The sequence below is a fragment of the Toxotes jaculatrix genome, chromosome 9 (assembly GCF_017976425.1).
Source record: "Toxotes jaculatrix isolate fToxJac2 chromosome 9, fToxJac2.pri, whole genome shotgun sequence".
Taxonomy (NCBI): Eukaryota; Metazoa; Chordata; class Actinopteri; family Toxotidae; genus Toxotes; species Toxotes jaculatrix.
In genome coordinates, this window is record NC_054402.1 from 9,044,884 (window position 1) to 9,069,155 (window position 24,272).

At 42.1% G+C, this 24,272-nt stretch overlaps 1 protein-coding gene across 1 annotated transcript; it reads right to left on the reverse strand.

The window, feature by feature from the left end:
- Positions 1–238: 238 nt before the first annotated feature.
- bcl9l (bcl9 like) lies at positions 239–24,023 on the reverse strand. The gene is made up of 9 exons (XM_041045756.1): positions 23,613–24,023; positions 9,035–9,108; positions 8,277–8,689; positions 5,915–6,037; positions 5,338–5,512; positions 5,052–5,136; positions 2,245–4,636; positions 1,860–2,114; positions 239–1,497 (listed from the first exon to the last, which is right to left on the reverse strand). Exons 3-9 carry the CDS (start codon positions 8,599–8,601, stop codon positions 305–307), a joined length of 4,548 nt encoding a protein of 1,515 aa, XP_040901690.1. The 5' UTR covers positions 8,602–8,689; positions 9,035–9,108; positions 23,613–24,023; the 3' UTR covers positions 239–304.
- Between the last annotated feature and the right edge of the window lie 249 nt (positions 24,024–24,272).

A 24,272-nucleotide genomic window follows, 5' to 3' on the forward strand; every position in this document is an offset into this window, starting at 1 on the left:
CCACAACAAATACACACATCTTTGAAATTTACATATTTTACAGTATTTTTTAGAAAATGGCTTCAGATTTGTTATTGAACCATGTTACAGTGCTTTTAAATATTCATTTTTTTAAATCAGCTGTAATCCAAAATTTGAAGATTATCACTGATATACTGTTTTTACATTCCTCTTTTCAAACAACCGCAAGAATAACATTAATGAAAAAATTTGGACACAATGGGAAGGTAACCTAGTGGACACGTTTTTTTTTTTTGTTTGTTTTTTTCATTTTAGTTCCAGTTTCCAGCTTATGTGAGCTGGATCAGAATGGCATATTGGCCATGCCTCCAGGGCCATAGCCAATGGGACTGTCCAGAGACATTCCCCGCTGTCTGAGAGACTGGGGGCCCATCATACCAGACTGTGGGTGAGGAGGGGCCATCATGGGACCCTGAGGGGACATTAGAGGACCCTGGGGGCCAAAGGGATCCCCTGGAACTGACATGCTTCGCTGCTTAGCCTGCATCATCATAATGTTTTGCTGTGCCATCAGATTTTGTGGGTGCTGCTGGGAGGACATCATGCCAGGGTATGGATTAGAAGGATGGTGGAGAAGGCTGTTGGCCATCATGGCTTGCTGTTGCTGGAGTTGCTGCTGGGGAACCATGCCTGTCCTTCCTATCATATGTCCAGGGGGGCACATGGGGCCCATGCCCCCACCAGAAACCATACCTCTTGAGCCCCCTTGAGGAATACCCATGCTTTGGCGTATCACACCGTGTGAGGGGTGAGGTGGCAGCTGCTGTTCAGCCATCATATTCTGTAGGTTTGCTAAGTGGGGGTTGGATGATGGGCCGCTGCTGTGTGGAGGGCCTGAAGAAGACAGCTGTTTGAGGAGCTGCTGTGGAGTAGGTTGCTGGGATGGTGGCCCCGGATGTAGATTCTGATGAGGGTCACTCTTCGGGAAATACTGAAGAGTGCTACTGGGCTTATCAGAAGGAATGATGCGGGAGAGATCAAATTCAGGGATCCCCGTATGAGTGGGTCGTATGACTTCACTTAGATCTGGGCCTTCCCCCATGGGCAGAGAGGCAAATGAGTCTGAAGGGTGAGAGGGGCGTTGGTGAGGATGACCTTTACTAAGCAGGTGTAACTGCTGGGGTGGCAGAATATCCTCATTAGACTGGGAAAAATTCTGTGACATTCCTCCAATAGGTGAATGCATGGGCCCATGCGATGGTGGCTGCATGCGAGGAAAACCAGCCATCTGGTTCTGAGATATGGGTGAAACATTGCAGGGTCCCATTGCGTCAGGTGCGCCTCCCCCCATCATGGCAGAATTCATGGCAGGCATGCCCATTTGGTTTGGGGAAGAAAGCACAGGTCCTGAGGCGTCATGGGACAGGTGCTGCTGACCTTGGCTTACAATACCCATGGGGCTTTGTGGATCACTGTGTGGACCAATGGAGCCTTGGGAGACAAGTATCTGGGAGGCCTGGGGGTTCCCCATGTTTCCTGGTAATGAAACAAGGCCAGAATGAGAAAATTCACACTGACATCGCATTGACATTTGAAAGCAGATTGCCCCTTTTTCCCCACGCTTTTGACGTATGAAGTATAAATTGAATATCTATTAATAGTTTCAGACAGCACTACTATCATACGAGCGTTTAGAATGAAAGAAGGTTTTTATAGGCAAAACAACACAAATCTAAGAATAAACAAATGTCTTTCAGCTGGTTAATCTTTCTCTGATGACATGGAAATATCTATAAACGACACACTGAACCGGGTCGCTCTACTACTTCATCTCTGCATACTGCCTAACTGTATAAGGAGTTTTCTGTCTGTGTCAAGATGCATCTTGGTTTTCATACCTCCGATGCTAACACCAGACAGAAGAGGCCGATCAGGCAGCATCTCATCATCGGAAGTGGCAATTGTTTTGATTGCATCATGGTAGAGAGGAGTAGAACTGGGCATGGCATACTTGGACATCTGCGACATGATAAGGGATAAAGGATTCTGAGATGGAGGGGCATCTGGAGAGGAAGTAAATGGCATACTCGGATTCATAGAGCCTGGCTGGCTTATGGGGGTAGAGTTGGAGCTCCTGGGGGGAAGTGACTGGCCTGCAAAAAACATTAAAAACGATTAATGTCACAGCAAAATGAGGAACAGCATTAATGATGATCAGACACCAGAGATGCCAGTGCTGAGATTTCTGATGTGTATTTTAACTGTCTTGGATTCTAAGTATACCTGTTTCAGTGGAACTACTTCCGCCATTACCCGCTACTTTCCCACTGGTTGGAACACCTGGACTTGGAAGTGCTGTTTTAGGAGACGTCCACCCAGGAGAGCCCACAGCCATAGCTGGGGACTTCAGTCGTCCAGGAGAGGCAGACGGAGAGTGCAACCCAAGGTTTGAAGACCCCATTACCTGGGGAGACTTCATGGAAGAAGAGGAAGGAGTCCCAGCACCAGACGCTGGGGGAAGAGGAGGGTGATGCCCTGCAGAGGAGATCTGAGAGGGTGACTTCAGTCCTGGAGCAGAGGGGGAGGGTAGAAGAGGAGATGGCTCTTGGTTGAGGGATGGAGACTTAAGCTGATGAGGAGGAGGCACTGAAGGGGAAGTCAGGGGGTTAACATTGATTGATAGGTCAGAGGGGTGCCTAGGACCAAGGTCTGTTACCCTTAGTCCTCCAGTCATTGGCATGTGACTCAGACGCGATGTACTTCCCATTTGATTAGGACCTTGATGGTCAGGCCCAAACATTGCAGGGCCAGATTGCTGAAGATAGGGCCCTTCCATCTGACCTCCAGAGAAGGAACCTTGATTAGGAAACTGGAAGGGCCCATCGGGTCCTGGGATCATTCCTTTATTTCCTCCTCTTCCATTCTGTGAAGCCCTGATTCGTGACATCTCTCCGGGGCTAAACATCTCACCTAAAGGGCCCCCTCCTGCAGGACCTCCTCTGAGCTTCTGGGATAGCATCATCTGCTGTTGTTGCTGAACGTTCATCTGTGGGTTCATGTTCATTGTGAGGTTGCTCCCCAGAGGAGAATCCACCAAGTCTCTCATCTGAGGACCCCCTCCAGGAGAGCCCACAATCTCCCGTGAGCTAGGAAAGTCCATAGGATCACCTCTAGAAGAGGGTGGACCACGGCCCATTACCAAATTGGAAAAGTCTTGGCCCCCAGGATTATCCATAATTCTTGAGGCCAGATTCTCTTGTTGCTGCTGTTTTGCTAATCTATCAAGTTCAAACCTGGGAAGCCCCTGCATTTGCCGTTTTTCCATGATACGAAACATTTCCTCACGTGTTAAAAGATGATCTGGGTCACACTGTAAGTGCTGAGCAGGTCCACTGGGGTAGCAGCCATGAAAAGGACCTCCCCCACCTATGTCATCTAGCCAAATCATCCCTGGCCTGGTGGGCCTTTGGGGTCCTAGACCCTCCACTGATAAAACTCCCCCTGGACTACCAGGAAACCCCCCTCCCCCAGGTGGCCCTCTCTGTATCTGTCCCAGGAACCTTGGGCCACGGGGTCCCTCTTGGTGCATGTCTATCATTCGTGCATTTCCACCCATACTTCCTCCCATCATATTGCCAGGACCCCATTGCTGGTCTCCTGGCTTGCTGTGGTAGGGAGGAGGGGGTCCTCTCATCATCAAGGGACCTCCATGCATGCCCATCTCAGTCACCATTCTAAAGTGCTGGGGATGTGTGGGGGGTTGCATTTCCTGTTGTCGTCTCTTCTCTTGGTAGTATTCTTCTTGAAGTTTCCTCCACGCCATTTGCTCTGGCGTCAGCCCTTCTGGTCCAAGTAAGGGACCCATGTCAACCCCAGGTGAAGACAGCTGGTGATGGGGGTGTTGCGGTAGGTTATGATGAGAGTCCATTTGGGGGCTGTCAAGGGCAGGTCCACCAAGGGACTGTGTTTGAGAAATTATGGACTGGAGGGGTTCTTCATATTTCTTCATCCCTCCCATAGGAGCCAAGGCTGATGATAGCATATTACCGCTACTGCAATTTCCAGAGTTATTAGTACCATTGTCACTGTCCTCAAGAATACCACTCCTGTCAGTATTGTTGTTACTGGTGGAGTTGTTAGTAGCATTATTGTTGTTGGAGCCTCCTGTGTCTCCAGGGCCTCCGCTTGCCCCACTGCGCAGAAGCAGTCTCTCAATGTCCCTCAGCGTCTGCAAAGAACGCTCCCTATGCTCCAGCTGCTCTTTGGAAAGACCATCTGTGTTCCCTGGGCCACTCCTCTGGCCCATATCACTCTGTAAGTGTGCAGATAGGATGGAGGGACTCTGTGAGGGAGAAACAGCAGCAACAGGAAGGGGCATACCCCCTACACCCTCCCCATCTCCAGTTCCTGCGACTGCAGGTGTGGCTGTGCTCCCTCCTTCTGACCTGTGTGTGACAATGCTATTATTGCTGGAGGCTGCACCTGATCTGGTCTGAGAGGATTCATTATCGGAGTGTCCTGTTGATGACGGTGTGCCTGCAGGATGCAATGGGCCTCCAACTCCTACAGAGGCTGGCCGCGGAGTTCCACTTTGAGATTTAGGGGTGCCTGTGGGTGGAGAGGTGCTGGAGTTTACCTTCTCAGATATGTTAGGAAGCTTCCCTGATGGGTGGCCCTGTGGCAAACAAAAGAAGAAGGAGAAGAAACAAGTTCAGGCTATTAAAATGGTATCACTACTCCTACAATTATATTATTATTTTTAGTGGTAGTAGTAGCAGTAGTAGTATAACTTGTTGTTATTATATTATATTATATTATATTATATTATATTATATCATATTATATTATATTAGCTTTCCAAAGCAACACATAGTGTACTTCACTTTCTCAGTACAGCAGTCACAACAACTGCTAATAGAAACAGGAACAAAGAGGTACTGAGACTAAAATAGTTAAACAAACTAATCTTCCCACATACTTTGCACCTGTGGTCTTTACTGTGTAAAACACTTTTAGTCCCTTGTGGCCAAACAGGTTTAACCCAAACTTGACATTTTGATAAATCTGCCACTGAACTGTGGATGTCTGACCTGCTCAAGCTTGGTGCGTGGAACATTTTGCTGGTGAAACAGAAGAATGGAATCGGTCTGTCCTTTCATTACTGCCTCTGCAGCACTGTCAAACATGTAGAGGAAAAACAGAAGCTAAATGATCACTGCAGTTGTATAATTCAGTGTTGAAGTAGACAATCTAACGTAAATCTGGAAAAACAAATCAAATCTTGTTTATTGTAAAGATAAAAAAAAAATCTATCTGCAGATCTCTATTTATGATACGAATAAGAACATGCATGTAAGGCCTGCAAATAGTCCTCACCTGTTGGCTAGACTGGTTGTGAAAACATACACCACTTGCTGTGAAGACTGAGATGGCTCTGCCTTCAACACTGGTCCCACTCCACAGCCCAAGACAGGACCCCCAGGTTCAGACATGGGCCCTGCAGACATGCGATCAGAAAGCCCCTGGATAGAACCTGCCAGCCCACGCTCTCCTAAGAAAAATCACCAGCACATTGATCTAATTGCTCTAAAATCATCTCCTGGTTTATAATTATAATACCAGTACATCCTTTTGGCTGCATCTAAACACTAGATGGAGCTAAAACACATGTAAAGTAAAATCGGTGGAAAGGGATAGTATGGCATTCCAGGCTGACATCCTCTTCCTTTCAGTGCATGTGCAGGATCTGAAAACAGCAATGGATAATTTATGGCTTTAACTTGTTTTCGTGGAAAATAAAATTGAGACATGGCCGGGGATTTCTACATGTAATGCATACAGCCTTTACAGTTGTGGCTACAATGACACTGTTGTTAGTAAGGACCGCGCTACATTCAGGACATAACAGCAAATGGCAATGTGTTTCCTCCACTGTGGAGGTTGGCAGACTCACGGTGGGTAGTAGTGTGCGGCTTGTCTTCATCCTCCTCTGTGTCAGGTCCAGAGCACCACTCATCTCCACTGTATGGCTGTTTCTTCTCCAGAACACAGCGCCGCTTACTGCGCATAACACTCTCTAGAGAATAACACACACACATCAGCACCTGGATAACAAATGTCACAGTACTGTCCCTTTAAAGTGTTTTAAAGTGGGGTTTTTTTGGTACATTTACCATTTATGGTCTAGACCGCTGTATTCTCCAGGAGCAGAATCTAAGAATCTAAAGTACTACTATCTGTTATACTGCAGATTGTCTTACCTGCTAGAAGTTATAGGATCCCAGCTTCCCAGCATCAAAAGTTACCTTAGTAAAATGAACCATTGCCATGTCATGAAAAATTATGGATTAGGTTAACCAGAGCTACAATGTCTCAGTGAGCCTATGAATGTGAAACATGGTTTATGCAACCACGCTTGAACCATCTCCTCTGCAAACAGGCTCCTGTTCTGAAGCGAAAGTATACTCATATTTTCTGCATTCTCATTCTTGTACTGTCATGGGAAAATAAAGCTATAACAGACTTAACACATGTAAATATGCTTTCTCTGTCTGTGCAAATAGTGAAACATTAATAATACTAAAATACACCAATTGAACTGACTTACAAATGTATTTTCTTTAATTAACTTAAATATAAAATAACACATATACACACCCAAATTATCAAAACTAATAGGTAAAAATTATACAGGATCATTTGCAGTTCTACTCATCTTTGCTTTGTTTTTTCTTTTTTTTTCCCTCAACAATGTACCATGCATACTGATCACATCTGCAGATGCAATGTTTTGAGAAGCATGTGCTGAGCATTCTCACATGGCACAATAATGATTTTGTGGATGTGAAAGCTGCTGTGTGCCAGTGGTTGCAAACAGCTGCAAGAAATATGCTGCAGTTGTAACGTTTCTGCAAGGTGGCCTGAAGCGCAAGAGGACAGAATCAACTTCTGACAACCAAATACAACGGTGGGTTTAAACTCCAAATGGCGACAGCTGAATAAGCCCACTGGCAATATTCGTGATCAGTGTCACATATTTAAAGAAGCTCTATAAACAAATCACTGAGGATTTTTCAGGTTCATTACTCAACATGTTAGTGACTCTGTGGCAGAAAACTGCCTTCAAATAAACACATCAGATGAGCCTGGGTAACCACAGACCTAAAGGACTGTGAATGTACAGTGAGGAAGGAAGGAAGTTTGCAATGACAATACAGAGCAAATGACAGCAGAGGGAGGACTGCTGCTTCGAGAGGCAGAGAGGCAGCATTAAGCTGTATGAAGTGTGAAGAGCTAACCTCTCTTTTTCTGTGAATGTTTTTGTTACCAACAGTTATTGGTTTATCAGTAGTAGAAGTCAGCTATTGAGCCTGGTTTGTTACTGTGATCAGATTATTTGTCTCTAAATCTACAGGTTTCTAGGTTTAGTAGCAGAGCAATTTGAAGTAAAGAGGAGGGAGACTTGCATTTCATTTGAATGCACTTTTGTTTTACGACAGAAATTAGATCACAGGGAACCAGACAGAAAGAGAGACAGACAGAAAGAAAGAGCGTGTGTGTGTGTGTGTGTAGAGGGGAGGTCAAATGGAGCCAGAAGAGATTTGCCTTCAAATGATCCACCCTATCTTTCATTCTCTCCCTCTTTCAGACTGTCGCTCCTTTGTGTTGGAACCACACCTCTCCCTCTGAGTGTGTCAAGGTATGTGTGTGTTCACGTCATGGGCATGAAGCCCAGATGAGTTTAACAAAGTCACATTAATGTCATCTGCACTTAAACCCTCACATGAACAAATGTCTAAATTAACAACAGCCAACAAATGCAAATCAAACACTTTGTTCTGAGCTACAAAAAACACAAATATTTACAGAGACACTCACAAAAAGAAACTTAATGTCTTTCCACCCACTCATCATCTCTTGCTTTAATAACAACCTCTCTAGGCTTCCTAAGTTTTCACAACCTCATGACCCGCCTCTCCCTCTGAGCACTACAGAAAGCCCAGACGCTTTTTCATCTGAGACACGTCACTGTAGCGCAGGCATGGCACAAACTATCAAAAGCCAGGGGGAAATTCTGACGCTTCACTGAAAGGTCAGGGCATTTCAGTGAGAGAGAAAACAATTTCTTCTGTCCTCTCAGTCCTTACATTCACTTCCTGCTGTGGAGGCGGTGAATGCTCGTAATCTGGTATTTCGGGTAAAGATTTGGCTGATAGGAAGGTAAAGGAAATGAACTTCTGCATACTTAGAACAGAAACACACTGTCTATACATCCCAGATGCTGACACAGTCTCTTCTGTGCATGCATGCCTTACCTCCTTTGGCATCTGTCTCCAGGGCTGGAGGAATGGCATTTCTTGATTCACCAGAGTCGATGGAGACACTTCGCTCCCGCTTGGATTTGGTTTTCAGCATACCTCCGACGCTGCTCACTGATTGGCTGACAGCCTTTAGCCCAGAGTTGCCAGGGGATATCTGGTTGGTTTTGACTCCATGGCTCCCCACACCTACGCCCTTTGAAACCAGGTGGCTCGCACCTCCCTGCTGCTGCTGAGCCTGCTGGTTTACACCCGGTATTAGGGATCGGCTGTCACTGGTGACCTGTTTGCCATGATTGGCCAGTTTATTGTCTTGGTGCATTTGATTAGCTGGTGATTGAGGTGGAGGTCCGGTATGGAGAATAGCTGTGCCTGTCTGTCAGTGGAGCTCACATTGCATACAGGCAACACTGGTGGAGAAAAGAAAAGTCATGATCAGACCTAAAAGTGTTTCAGACTAAAATTCTATAGTGGGCCTTTAAGTTGAAAGACAAATTGCGATAATTTCTAATCTAGAAGCCTGATCTGGGATTAAAACAAATACACACCTGACCACTGACCCAAGCAATTATTTGGAAATGTAAAACAATCAGAAAATTGTTACCATAAAGAGTTTATAGATACATAGTTTCACTAAATCCATTTTTGCTTATAAAATAAATCTTAAACCTTGAGTCGGTACTGAGTAGATGATTGGCAGCACACTCTGGTTCCAGGTTAGGCTTTAAAGCAAACTTTTCGGCCTGTACACTCACCTCATCTCACCCAGATGTTCAACTGACACACTGCCATGCTGCTCTCTAGGACACTTCACTGACTACACACGGACCTGGGGGACAACAAGAGAATAATATCATCAGTGGAGGCAGATAGCAACCTTTACAGTCAGTGCTATCTGTCAGCCTGCGTGTCTTCAGCCCGCAGGTCAACATCAACTTCATGAGCAAAGACAGAAAAGAGAGTGAAGAAGCTAAAAGATTGACAAGAGAGCAAGGCCAGAGAGACACTGTGAGGTAACTGTCCCTTTAAGGGAAAGAGAGCAAAGACTGAGTTCAAGCTGGGGGAGGGACCTGCAAGCAGAAGTAGCTCAACAGTGTTTTAGGTCCCTCCCCCAACCAAACACTTTACAAACCACAAAAACACCACACATTCCACAACACTGTCTGTAGCAATACCTGTCTCTCTCTCTCTCTCTCTCTCTCTCAGAGACGCATTTTCTCAGTTTCACACTTTGAGTTTAAGCACAAACAGGCAGAAAGTTAATACCTGCTGATTACAGACTTTGGGTTTTACAGACTGAGTTATATCACAAGCCAAAGAGTTCATTAGTATTATCCGTACTTGTTTTTAATCTATTTTACTGTGTACTGAAAGCAGATGATGAGGCCTTCAGCTCAGTTCTCAGCTATCTGCCTCGACTTTTGCTGATAAAGGGAGTAACAACAGCTTTCAGCTGAGTGGGATTCAAGCTGAGCATTAAAAATGAAGGACACTTCTCTGTATATGAGGCTTCATTCTGGGTTCAAGTCCATAGCTGCAAGCTGATGCCCTCTTGACACCACCACCTGCCTGTGTCCATAACCCCAAGCTTCTGATTTTAACCTTTGCAACTGGGGTGTGCTCATCTGTGTCCTAAAGAATTTGCGTGCAGTCTGCAAACTACTTGTACACAAGTTTTCTTGCTGTCTATTCCTCAAAAGCTGCTCATGCACAGAGCATTAAACAGTTCCTCGGCATTTGCAGGTCTCAACAAGACCCTTCCACACCTGTTGCTGGTGAACAATAGTTGGTCAAAACAGTCATCACAGCCTGTTGAAAAACATCTAGCCTGAGATATTTGGCTGACACAATGCAGATGTCATGTAAATATTTCCACCGGGCTCCATTTTCCCCCGCTGACACAATCCTACCGCTGCACACAGCATAGTCAATCAGGTCAGCTGTCCTGCTCTAACAGAACCATCTGTACCACTCACTCACCTTGACAGGTAATGGTAAACACAATGCTGCAATTAGTCATTAACTAACACCAGCTCAAGTCAGCACAGAAAGGCGCCTTGTTCGCTGGCTGAGGACTTCATCACTCATTAACTCGAACAGGGACAGTCAGACATCATTCCTGTTGACAAAGTGTGACTCACTTGCTTTGTGCAACACAAAGAGTAGGCAGATTAATTGTAGAGTGAGACGCTGACCTTCGAGAGGACAGTTAAGAAAAGATAGGTCTATCTAAAGTGAATACCAGTCTAGTAGATATCAAGAAGACGCCCAGTCATTTCTGCTGTATTCGACATGATCAACAAGGTAACAAGGGATAAGCCTACAGAAATCAGGCGCAGCCCAGTTTGAACTGTAAAAGTAAATGTGTCTCACTGGAATATTTTGTAAACCTGGAGTTAGGCCTCACACTCCCATTATTCCCACTCCTAACCACGTGTACAGAGCCTATACTTTAGCAATCAGCCATAAAGAACATGACAGTGATTTTTTAACAGCCAACAGTTAAAGCTTTTTTTTGGATTGGATGAATTTTAAGTGGATTTGAGGTTCTGTAAATACACTTATTACAAATGATTTAAACCAATCTGCCCTTAATGAATATTCTAAGATCTAATAAATGTTGCTTCTTGACCTTCTGGAGTAGTAGCTAGACAAGATTCTGGTGTGACCAGCCATTTTTTGGTTGGCATATTAATGTTTAACTGAACTGTTATGCAGGTCTCAAACAAAGCAGGTTTCCTCGTCCAAGCCAAGAAATTATATTTGTGCAGTGCTGTGGCTTCAAAAGTCATTTTAGCTGGAAGAATCTCAAGACCTAATTTGTGTTACAACATCTTGAGGAGAGCGCTTCAGTGATTTACAGACAAGAGAACAAAATTAAAAACCAGAAACCATAATGTTTTATAGGAGAACATGGAGGGTTGGGCTTAAGATTAAAATAATAATAATTTGAGAATACAAACGATTAACTTGAGTGAACAATTTAAGTATTCTGAGGGCACAAGTTATTAATTTGAGGCTTACTAATCATAAAATCACTCGTGACACCTGATTACACATGGCTAATCTACATTATACTGATTATGTAACTTCTTAAAATAAGAAGTTACATGTGTCATAGTACAGTGTGAAAATACATTTTTAGGTACAGAGCTGTATATTAAACAGCAGTGCAGGTACAAGCAAAATCTGATCTGCATGTAGTGCCATCAGGTCTTGTTTTTCTTTATAAAGTTGTCAATAAATCACACAAACCTGGAGCACCACAACTAAACTTAACTGATGTCATCCGCATTTATTACATCCTGACCTCAACACATGAACATAGCAAGACATTTAACAGCTAAGCTTGAGAAATGATTAGTACTTAATTATGATGACATTTGAATGATGAATTAAATCAAATCAACCTGGCTGCTGTGCAATTAATCTGCAATAAAATCAAGGTTGTAAAATGTGAATATCCCTTAAGGGAAACGCTCTCCTGTTACCTTCCCCCTCATCCATTCAAACAGTTTCTGTCAAAGCCGGTTTTCAACATTCATTTTCAGTCTAGCTTTTGTGTTCATGTTGACAAGGCTGCAGCTCTCCACCTGGCCTCACAGGCTGTAGCTTTCCTTATCAAACGGGGTCTCCTGTAATTTTCCTCTAATGGTTTTACAACTCGTCACTGGAAAAATATGTTGCTGTCATATATTTGTATTTGCAGGTCCAAAATCCTAATTGCATGTTTTTCACTAGAAAGGAATAGAGATAAAATGGCCAGCATCTGAAACCACACATAAAAATCTTTGAAGAAGAAGACTTTCTTACCCAAGTTGAACTAGTATAGGCTTCAGGCCCACGCAACCCTAAAAAGAAAGTGAGTAGAGATAATGGGTGGATGGATAGATAGATGAAACCTGATTAAGACCTAAGTCTTACTGTGCAAAGGAAGCATGCTGACACGGTTTGGAAATGTACAAACACCAGTTCAGCTTGTTATGTAAAGGGTACAGGCTCCTATGACTAATCACACATACCTGGTGTGTACAGAGACTGACTAATCAAGACCATGGCGTCACCCATACTGACTTGCAACTGACCAATTACTGAGGCAACACATCGAAAAGAAACCATGTTAATCACTTCCCACATGGCTAAAAGCTTGATAAATAACTATAGATAAAGTAGGATGACATTTGACTCTCGGATTTAGCCAAATGTACTAAATAACACTCCAAACTGCAAGCTCACAGTAGTTAGATACAAATAAGAATGTAACAGGAAATATTGCAGTTATACATTACCTGCTTTAACGCCACTATGTGAAATGCTACTTTTATAAGAGATCATATTGTGCACTATTATACAGTGGACCGTGTGCACACAGCAGCTGAAAGAACAGCCTGTGCGGTATCAAGAGAAAAGTGTGTCAAGGAAATAAAGACAGATGGAGTGAATGAAATAAAGTAAAGTAATAATAATAAAGTACTTGGAAGGCATCACTCAACCAAAACATAGTTGTTCGCTTGCTAACACTCCAGTGCTCCTCCCTGACTGTCCAGATTACACAAAGCAACATGTAACTTCAGTTTCTGCTGCTAAAAGACTTGCTATTCATTTTAGAATATTAATAAATGAATATACACACACACACACACACACACACACACATATATATATATAAATGCACAAATGATTGCAGTAACTAAGGGGGAAAAATACAATTTTGTGTGGACGCTAAAATTTTTTTTGAATTGTTTCAGTTCAAATCAGTCAGTGTACTAAGATAAAATCCTAACTTCACAAAGGTTATAATGTCCAACTTCGGTAGAAACTGCTTTAAAGTGGTGCTGATTCAATTTTACGGTTACAGTGTATAATACTGAGGTTTAATATTTGGTAAACCCTCAATGATGTAAACCGGGTGGACAAAATACTACAAACACCTCCCAGGTTTGATCCCTACAGCAGCAAATATTTGAACTGGCAGACAAAGACACACAGGCACTGACAGACTGCTTATTTCTTGTAACTAATGCTGACTAATTTAAATTTAATGTAATGCCTGTATGTTGCACAGCAGCCTGGAGTGTGCAGCAGGTGTGCAACAACAGATATGGAGGGAAAAACAGTTGCCAGCTTACTTAAATTTCAAGCACGCCTCAAACCACTACTGAACTGAACATTTTTCACCACCAAAGGCGTTATGTCAAGGTGGAGCCTATTCTAAAAAAAGACGTCTCCAAGTGAGGAAGGAGAGATAATGGCTGTTTGCTAGGATCAAATGGTATCAAACAAGCTGGTGCCTTTGGTTGCAACAAAAAAGTCATTGTCTTGATGTACACAATATTTATTGGGTTACTTCAGTGTAGAATCCAGTCCAAAGGACACCTGGTGATTATGTGAAGGACTTTTTCTAAATGTCCGAATGTTCATTCACACTATAATACTGTTTAATGACAAGTTAAGTCTCAGTCACAGCTCCATACACTCTAAACTTTTGTTTGTATGGTTTTTCAGGATTGGCATATCCATCATCAGTCACTGTTAGCTTTCTCATCTTGCTGTTGACTTACAGCAGCAGCAGTAGCTAACTTTTTTTTTTTTTTTTACCTTATTTGCAAAATCTGCTCAACAGTGTATTGAGGTTCATAAAGAGTTTGTTTCCATTAATGTGGTCTGAGTTACCAAAGCTTTTATAAATAACAGGTCAAAGACATTATCTAATTGGCTGTTTTTCTACCAGTTATTTTAAAGCGCACACAAACAGTGAAGCAGGGGAAGCTGCCAGGAAAACAGAAAAAAAAATGTGGGCTGGCATTATTATGTTCATGCCCTGGTCTACATTGTTTTTCTTATTGACTTCTTGAAAGGTCCAATAAGGATGGGAGACTCTTAATAAGCATGCAAGGCATGCTGGTGTAGTTGCTCCTGTTTAAGCTAATGGATATATGTTTATGCAAAGGTTAGCTATTATACAATCACCAAATGTGTTAAGGCATAAAATGTTCTCAGTTCCCCTTTTCTCATTTGACATTTTCCCAAGCTGTTTTTGAAACAAATTCAATTTGACAATTGGACCTTATCCAGATGTGTCCAATCACTGCCCCAAACAAATTTGGGAAATAATTCAATGAGTTTTAAAATCCATAGCACATGGTCTTTACGTATAAAGCCAATTTATTTAGGGCCACCATGGTAGGTGCATACACACACAAAGCAGGCCAACACACACAAACACACACCCCTTCATTCCTTCAACGTCAATGGAAACAAACATCACTGTCCTGAGTAAGGCCTTGAGTTAGGCCTAGGCCCAGTAAAATGATGTAAATGAATCTACCAAAAGGTATTTGCCTTTCAGTGTGGAAAATACTGATGTTCTGTTAATTTTTTTCAGCTGAGCATCCAAGGCTGCTGTATTCTAAAACTCATGGGTAATTTGATTTCCAGGTTTCAGTACAATACAGGTCACAATTTCTAACTGCTGTGTGTGTGTGTGTGTGTGTGTGTGTGTGTGTGTCAGTTTGCCTACGGTAAGAGGTTGAGCTCCTATTTAGTCCCAGTGGGTCACACAGTACTCTGTATTTTTAGAGCGAGCTGGTATTAATAGACCCAAAGAGCCCTGGGAAGTCAGGGCCAACAGTGAGAACAAAATACGAAGCCAAGTCCAAAACACAGATGCCACAGTGCTGCTCTGTGGATCAACACCAGTAAACACTGAGGCCAAAGTGTTTAACAGTACTGATGAAATGTGTATGACGCAGGACAGCACACACTTACACAGAGATGCACAGCTGAGGCTTTTTTGACATCAGCTGGTTAACAAACTGCATTTACACATGGCGCCAGTCGAAATGTAGCCTAAGAGAAGGAAAATGAGTTAAATGTGCTTGGCCACTCTGCACTCTAACTTAGGACAAGGCCATGGCTAGCACAACACGTATGACTGTTAACAAAATAAATCCTCTGCGAAGGACTAATCAAAGTTAAAACTTGTCCTTGCAGGCTCTGCCAAGTTGTTCTTCAGTTTTTATTAATGATAATAATAGTAATAATGGAGATCTAATGCTACAGCCACGACAAATATCCATACCAGGTTCACCAGAGGACATTTGTTAGTTTTGAGCTGATGGTACAGGTTGTGTGATGATTCGTATAAAGGCTGCAGGGTGGTATACTGCAAGTTTAACTTTGATAAAGAAGACTGTCAAAAGTCCATGAAAGAGGTAATCGGCTGAAAAGACGCCAAAATATAACAATGATGTTAATAACACTGTTGGGAGTACTGCGGGAATATGACAATGATTTCTCCAAAGAGCTGGTGGACAATCAGCACTGTGAGAGAACTATAATGTTTTTAAAGGTCTCGTATCTCGTCTCAAATTACAATATTTCCAGGTAAGGATTTAAATTTGCTCATTTAAGCTAACTGTGACTCTTGTCTGGCATTGTTTTCCTGAAATGTCTTTTTGTCTTTACTGCAAATGAGTTCTCACCACCTAAGGCACAGTTTCCACTCAACCTTGTCATCAATATCTTCAAAATATTTCCATACTTCATCTGAATGTCTCGTCAGCATCCTCCAGAATGACTGTGTCTGTGTATACTGCATTCCCCAACAAACATCATTTGAAAAACAACTATTGGGACATGCTCTGTAAAAAAGTGCTGAAATTAGTGGTTTTTAAAGCGATGACAAAGTCCCTGATTGTAAGCTGCATTTTCAAATAGAATCACCTCAGGACTTTTACACACGCAATCATGAGCTGCAAAAACATATCTCTAAAGCTGTTTTTGCAGCGTAAAGTTGTCATTTTTAAGCACATAAGATGACACGAATTAACATCAACAATTTAACTATAGATTTTTTTTCCCCCAGAGTATTATTCGAGTAAGTATTGACCTTAACGTCTTTTTCACTATGAATTTTTGTTTGTGAGACATGCAACTCCAGTTTATCACAACCTGCTAAAAATAAAGAATACAAAACACCTCTGATGTTACACGCTGTAATGTGGGCTATGCGGCTGGTGTAATGACTCCCTTCATGTCGACACACAAAGGTTTCAAACAAGCCCAAAATTGTCACCCTTACCACCACTGACCACTTTCCACTGAGTCAGACAGACCACATATTTCCCCGGGTTGCTGCTGGTAAATCTACCTGGGGGCCTTCTTTAATAATTTAATCAACTCTAAAGGGGACGGTGACAAATTTTATGTGATGTGATGTGAAATGGACAGCTTTGAACTCTTTTATGATAGAGCTTAGAAATAACCACGCAACCCCATGATCACATTGAAGCTACCGTGAGAGAACAGTTTGGGATGCACTGTGATAACGTGGGATGTAGCGTAATAAAATTAAAAGGAAAAAAAACTATGAGTGGTGTCATGTACATATGAGTGGTGTAGTGTAATTTCTCCAAAGTGTCTTGCTAGCATAGAAATATGTTTTCAGTCACTGGTGGGGCTGCATAGTACCAAAACTACTATTTGCAGCAGTAGTGCAGTGCAGAGCTAGCAAATATCTCAGAAGACTTACAGCCAAAGGACACAACTGAGACTGAGGAAAGGACTCTAGTGTCTCTGCAGCAACATAGAAAAAAAAGTTAAACTAGCCAGTTGTTGGTATAAGGAGTTTAATTTAGTTTAGACCTGTGGACAGAAAATACAGCAGAGTACTGTTCACTGTCTCCTGTGGTTCAGAACCCACCGCGGCATATCAAAGACGTACATAACGCTATATATTAAAAAAAATCCTCCACTCAGTGAGAACTGTCTGAAAATAGAAAAAAAAATCACAAAGACATCCCTCAGCTTTGAAATCCACAGTGAGCTGTCCTTAATTGAATTAAAATACATGTTTGAACTACATGTTTGAAATTTAAGGCAATCGCACAACGGTTCTGTCAGCTATGCCTCTGTCACTGGAGCTGAAATAATTTGCAGGCCATGCAACTTTAGAGAAATCAACATGGATGATGACAGGCCAGCACGGCTAGGTTTAAAGATGTTGAATCAGCCATCAAACCCCTGCCAACTTTTACTCAAGGAAAACCAACTGGGACCAATAATGTGAAACTGATTCCAAGTGACAGCCATCAGGACATTTTGAGTGATTACTGGTGCCAGCATCCAATAAAATACAGCCTTTAGACTCTGTTTGATGAATGAAGTTTCTGATTTGATTTTTTTTATGCTTCTGCTGGAATCAAAACCAGTGTTAAAGAAATATATTTCACTCATGGGTCTCTTAACAATGTGACCACTCAAAGGTCATTTAATTGGAAAGCACCAACCACCCGTGTCTGATAGCATAGCAACTGATTCCAGGTTAGAAACTAGGAAACTATTACCCAACATGGAGAAATGATCTGCTATTGATGCAGCCAGTGTGAAAGCTTTCTGCAAAGAAGCAGATGATTAAAAACTCATAACTTCTAAACAGGAGAAAACTACATTTGTATGCTATCAGAGGCTGTAGGCAAGAAAAGGACACAACTGGAACTTGTTCCAGTTGAAAAGTCTTGTAGAAGGAAAAAAATAGAAAGCATACTGCATGTTTGTCATTTTTTGGTCAGAGCTCTCCAGTGGGCCTGCTAAGAGTAACAGACAGGGAAACCCTGATCATGGATTATTGACCCTGCGATTATTCAACCCTGCAGCCATATCTATTTCTTGCTCTTTATAATCCTCGCCATAACCATTTTTCCTCCCTCCTCCCTTCAGTCATTTGCTTGTTCTTCTCTCCCATCATCCAGTTTGTTTTTCTGCAGCCTGGTGTTGTGGGAGTGTATTAGTCTACAGGCATAACAAGAGGTTACTGCAGGTCAGCATCATTTTGAACAAACATCTAAAAATGAGAGGGTTTTGACTGAGTTAGTTCAAAAAACTATTATGTTTAACCTTTGATTAAACAATGTGTTTTTATTTTTTCAGAGGTTAATCCACACTCTGTTTACACGTCTGTGAGATGCCTGCTCTGCACTCACAATTCTCAGTCTGCTCATAGTACTAGTTGGGGGTAAACTGCAGTGCATTGTGGGACAGTACACAGGTGACAGCCAAAAAATAAAATCTGCACACGGGGGGGTTGTGGCAGGTTGCTGTGGCAACAAAACATGTCACGGGGCTGAGTAAATATAGGCTAACCAGTAGGCGATGTGCAGAGAGAAGGGCTTGCAACAGAGGAAAGGCCACAGGAAAAAAAAAACTGAGACACTTGTGAAGATCTCAAAACATCACTGTCTTTTTATGTAACAGGCCTCTCTGAATAGTGACAACAAAAGAGATGACCTAAGATGCACCTGTATTATAAACCATACAAAAAGTGGTGAGTTAAGCGGAGGAAAATTGATATTTCAGCCAAAAGATTAACTGATTTACTGAAGCCATGAACAATTCTGATTTATGTGTGTTTTAAAATGGAATGGATTTTGCACATGTCTGTGACATATGTGTTCTGGACTGGGTGAACTGGGGGAATTTTGCTGAAGGCATGGAAATATGGCCAATTTACGCAGGATTTGTTGGCTGTTCCAGACAAACAAAGATGAAGACCTACGCAAAAGGATGGAAATAAAGTGGTAAGAAGCCTGTAGGCACCTAGTCCATGGTTTGGCCTCAGCTCAGGGACAGAGAAGCACTGCGCTCATTTTGTACAGAGGGTCAAGGGTTGTATCCTCTCCAACACATTCTGGGATGAAAGCCAACTAGAGCAAGGAAAAAGATCAAACTGCAACCTTAGTACTGACAGAAGGCAGGCATTACGGCACACAGGCAAGTTGGAAAACAGAAGGCTGATGGACAGAAGCCGAACACACACCTCCCAGTCTGCTCAGGAGAGGACGACCAGTACTTCCAGATACAGTGTCTTGGTTGAGTGTAATGATGCACTCCACACAGGGTTTATCATTGAATATATTTTTACATAACCCTTTTTTTCAGATTAGATTAGAATTAACATAGTTGAACTAAAAGTGTAACTGTTGTTCCCACTGGGAGCATTAGGGGTTGAACACAGCATCTTCTTCCCAAAACAACACTCAACTAACTGTAAACAGTGGCCAAAACTTTAACCTAAAATCTGACTTTAACGGAAAGAACTTGAAATTAGGCAACTTGTGGGACAGAAGGACTACAATGAGAGAAATGTCAAAACTGACATTACAATCAGCCTTAGATGTCCAAAACCGAATAACAAGTGGTGAAGTACAGAAAAAGTAGGAGGGTGAGTGTCCGAGGCTGAAGCAATGATGCAAGATGAGAGAAACTTGGGATGGAAAAGAGATGAAAGAAAGCCAAGAGGAAAATTCACCTGGATTAAACAGGCAAACTTGTAAGTACTGGAATGGATATAAACAATGTGGGAAATTACCTCCAGATCATCCAAGTGCTTGCACGTGTTTAGCCTTTGCTAGTTAATTTAAAGCATTTATGCTTGTAGACATTTGGTAATTTAACCACCGTTAAACTTAAAGTGATGTTCTTTACTTAAAGTGTATTTGTTAGGCCAGAAAGTGAGTGTCCTACAGATTTCAGTACTATATACACACTGTAAATAATGGTATGCTTACAAAAGCAAAGGGCGAGAAAGCCACAGAGCATAGAGGTGCTGACAAATACAGCATCTGGATGCAGAATCCCAGTCAGAGCCTGTTTGTGCATTCATATGTAATAGAATTTGCAATACACACTACTTAGAGGGAACAATGGTATACACTGTTAAAACCACGCCTAGCTCCATGAGACCCTCGCAAAGATAAAATACTATTGTGCATTCATATAGCAAGCACTAGAAGTCAAACACGCATCTGCCAAGTTCTGCATTCACATTCCAGCAAGTCACTTGGCAATTTTCCGCACTGAGTGCATAAATTAAAAATGTTATGTAGTAATTTTCCAAAAACGCTCTTCTCTCATAGTCCTTTGGTGAAGAGAAGCAGAGCTTTAACATTAAACTGGCGTCAAACACAAATTATACAAAGTCGGACCCCTTCACAAAGAGAGGTCCTGCATCGCAAGAACATGCCAGTTTCTTTGTTATAAGCATTTTTAGCCTGGCTAAGTGTTACATAAATGCCACTGTCAGATTCTCTATTCAAAACTCAAAGAAGTGGCATGAAATTTAAAGCCTCTAATGGGGCTTTAAATTTTTAATTGTTTGTAAAATATAAATGTCTGCATCTGAAAAAGTTTAGCAAAAGATTATGGCTACCTCTTTCAGTTCTGCACACTAGCCTACAGTACTGTACATACTGCACATACTGCAGTATGTAGCCAAACACTGCTTATATATCTTTGGGTTTTGGACTGTTGATCGAAAAAAGCAAGAAATCTGAGGATGTCACACCAAGTTCTGAGAAACTGAGAGAGACATTTTTCACAATTTTTAAACATTTTAAAGCTACAACACAATAACTGTTTAATCATGAAATTGTCATTACTGACAATCATCAATAATGAAATCAGCCATTAGTCAGTCACAGTCAGCATGAGATTCAATACATTTCAACTTATGTTAACTGTCCTTGTGATGTGATGTTAAAACTCATTTGCAGTATTTTTCCTTCATAGAGCATCCTTGCATTTCATTTACAAGGTTTCTGACATTGTTCAAATATTCTGATGATTGGTTAGATCTGGTCAGAGGTCAGGCCTCATGGTGGCCTCACTGGTAACTAAGCCTGTGATCACACCCACAGTTGGTTTTGTATCTGGAAAAGTTCACTTTGATGCATTTTCCTGTTTGAGTCATCTACTTTCAGGACTACATGTTTCAAACCTGGTCACTCTTGTCTCTATAACTATAACTATGCATGATACATTTGACTGTGCTCTTTACTAAATTTGACATTTTCTAGTATTTATATCATTTGGGAAAACGTGAAGAAATATCCTAAGCATCCATTGAGACTTAATTTGTTACATGATGCTTTCCAAGCATAAGTAAGTGCTGACAAACAGAGGTGAACATCTGTTCTCTTGCACCCATGAAACTGTGTACAGTATCTGAGGGTTAAATCCTGTAGCTGGTTCAGATTACATCCTCGCTTCTACCAAGCAGTACCACAGTTTGCTTGGAAAAAGACCAGAACCTGCATGTTCACAAGGTCTTGGTGTGGTTCAAATGGCATTGTTCTCACCTGACCAAACAAAGTAAAGTTAAAGAGCCTTAATACGCTGCTGGTGTATGCCTGGTGTGACTATATTTATTAATGCAGTTTAAAAGGTTGAGGACCAGTAGCAGAGAGGATGGAGACTATATGCAAAAAACATGCAAAAGACAAGCACATAGAAAGGCTCAAAACCACAACAGACACTGTGGCATTAATGTGAACCTGAATGCAAGTGTCATAAAAAATGCTTAGCTCTAATACTTTCTATTTAGGGATTAGACAGGGCCTCGCTTTTTTCGCTAGTCCAGTGCTTAAGTGTCCTAGCATATTCTGTCGTGTGGAAACGTTCTCAATATCACATTATTCTTTCATAGCTCACCTTAGCAGTGCTCCCTGTAACTCACCCCAAAGTTCTCAGATCACCTAACCAGATAAGAAACACTTTGTCAGCAGCTCACCAAATCTGTCTCTGCTTGCACTGGAGCAGTCTGTGTGGACACGCAGTGACTGCCACATGCGTATTCACTCAAATCAACTCTAGACAAAACAAAAGGCAGGAAATACACTTTTCATTCACACCTAGAGTATGGCAATATATGCATACAAGCTTATATTTTGCTATGGTGTACAATTATAGATACATTAGCCGTCTTGTTGCAGGAAGGCTGCTCCATCATCACTGATTCTGTCATTTATTTCATCCAAACCAAGTGTTCAAATTTACTTACTAAAATATCCATGCAGTTTGTCAAGTGCTGAGCACCGGATGGACTAACAACAAAATAACTCTGTCACTATGCACTACAACCTCATTTATGGGTGCCCATGAGGACAAAACACATACAAAAACAAAAACACAAAATGAAACAGGTTTGCACAAAGGCCTACAGGCAGGCAGTGAACTGTCCTTTAAAACAAAGAAAATCATAAAAGAAAAAGATACTCTGAACTGAAAGATGAGGGAGATATGTCACTTCCAGTGGAAAGCAACACACAGTGTACTGTAGCCCTGAAAGACAATTCAGATCAAGTTGCAAACTCTGTTAGGTGCTATATATAGCTCACCAGGATATTGTAGATACACACACAGCATGAAGCGCCTGTGCACACACGGAAAGGCTGTGTAGCAAATGAGAAAAGCTGTATTATCTCTTCTTGTGAGCAGGTTTAAATGCAGCATTATCACACCATATTCAACAGGCTGAACTAGCAGGGTCATAGGTTGTCATAAGTTTACTGGACTGAGACCACACACACACAGAGGGAGAGAGAGAAAAAGAGAGAGAAACAGGAAAAAGGGTGTGTGAGAGAGAGAGCTTTGCTTAAACATTTATGCTACACCACTTTTTACAGGCTGTATGTCAGCATTTAGCTATAACATTATGTTAACTAAAATTCTAATATCGGTACTAACATACCAAGTTTGACCACTTTAACTTGAACCAACATGACATGTTAGTTGTCACAGCTTCACGTCCAGCAACACACTACGTATGCGTGATCACAGCGGGACAGGAAATACATATTAAAATAAAATATTTTGAAATGTGTATTTTTTTTTTTTTTTGCATTAGGGTAACGCTGCCCACGGTAATATCAAAGTGGCTCACAGTGTTAAGCAGCGGCAGCATTAACAGCATGTTGATCTCCACATGCCTACGCTGAGTGTGTTGAAGTGACAGGTATCCTTACGCAGCCTGTCACCCACCGAACACGGTTTAGCTGCTTAGCTCAAAAACACCATTCAAATGCTGCTTTGGCTGAGTCTGTCAGATTAGCTAGCTGACAAGCTAATATTAGTAAATTACACATCTGGATTGAAACGTTCCTATCGGCACACCCGAGAGGGATAAAACACAAAGTTGAGCAAGCACCGCATTGTTGTTAGGAGAATTTAAGGACACATGCCCCTGATGTGAACCCCAGCTCTCATGACTGGAGACCTGCTGCGCCAGCCAGGTCCACGGGCTAACTTAGCATGCTAATTCATGTCTCCGCTAGGCTACTTGCTTGTAAGCCGACGTTGCCGTAGCACACATCTGCAAGCGAACCAATGCTAGCTAACGGGATTTGAACTTTGTTATTGGCTTGCTAGCGACTCTGAGACTTAGTAAAAAAAAAAAAAAAAAGCAAAGAAAGTTGTATGAGTCCGCACATAAAGAAGACAGCTCCGAAATATGTGGACAGCTAGCATGACAGTCTTTTGAAATGCCGTGTACTCTACCCCATTTGGCTGGTGTCTGAGATCAGAAGAGGCCGATGTCAGGACTGACGGCCAGTCGACATTCCCCGGAGTGGCCGCCGCCGCCACCGCTTGCTCCGCTCGCCGTACCACTGCGCAAGATGGTCCCGATCCCGATGTTTGATAAGAAAAGGAGGTGGTGCAGTTTGACGGAGGTTCAGATGGTGATAAATAACACGGCGTGTCTAGGTTGAAGTTTCGGTTGAAATCAGAGGACGTGTCACCTTGCAGCGGTTCATGACTCCCACTATTCAAGATGTAGAAGGGCAGGACGTTGCATTTCTCTGCGAGTCCATTCACTCCCAGCCGCTGACAATAATTAGTGTGGCCACACGGGCATCCGTATGTCACTGTACTGATATGTCACACTGGACTTCTGTGCTGCCTGAGAGTCGGATTATTTTTTTTTCTCTCTCTCTCTCTTCATGTATAAATATTTACAATATTTTCAGATGACGGTGACGATGTCAACTCTGAAATGAAATTTAGTCTTGCAGACATGAAATGAATCTGCTTTTCCTTAAACTTGAAAGAATCAATCAGTCAATCAAATAATGAAAAAACAGATACGTTTTTACTATTATTTTATCTGATTATCTGATCCAGCGAGTCCATGAGGTCTCAGATCACATTTCTGGTAGA

Excerpts from the sequence above, each read along its gene's own strand:
- bcl9l (XM_041045756.1), bottom strand. The coding sequence starts at position 8,601 with ATGCACCAAGACAATAAACTGGCCAATCATGGCAAACAGGTCACCAGT. Across the intron at positions 5,513-5,914 it reads GCCGCACACTACTACCCACC|GAGAGCGTGGGCTGGCAGGT; the intron begins GTGAGTCTGCCA and ends GATTTTTCTTAG. Across the intron at positions 4,637-5,051 it reads CACGCACCAAGCTTGAGCAG|GGCCACCCATCAGGGAAGCT; the intron begins GTCAGACATCCA and ends TGTTTGCCACAG.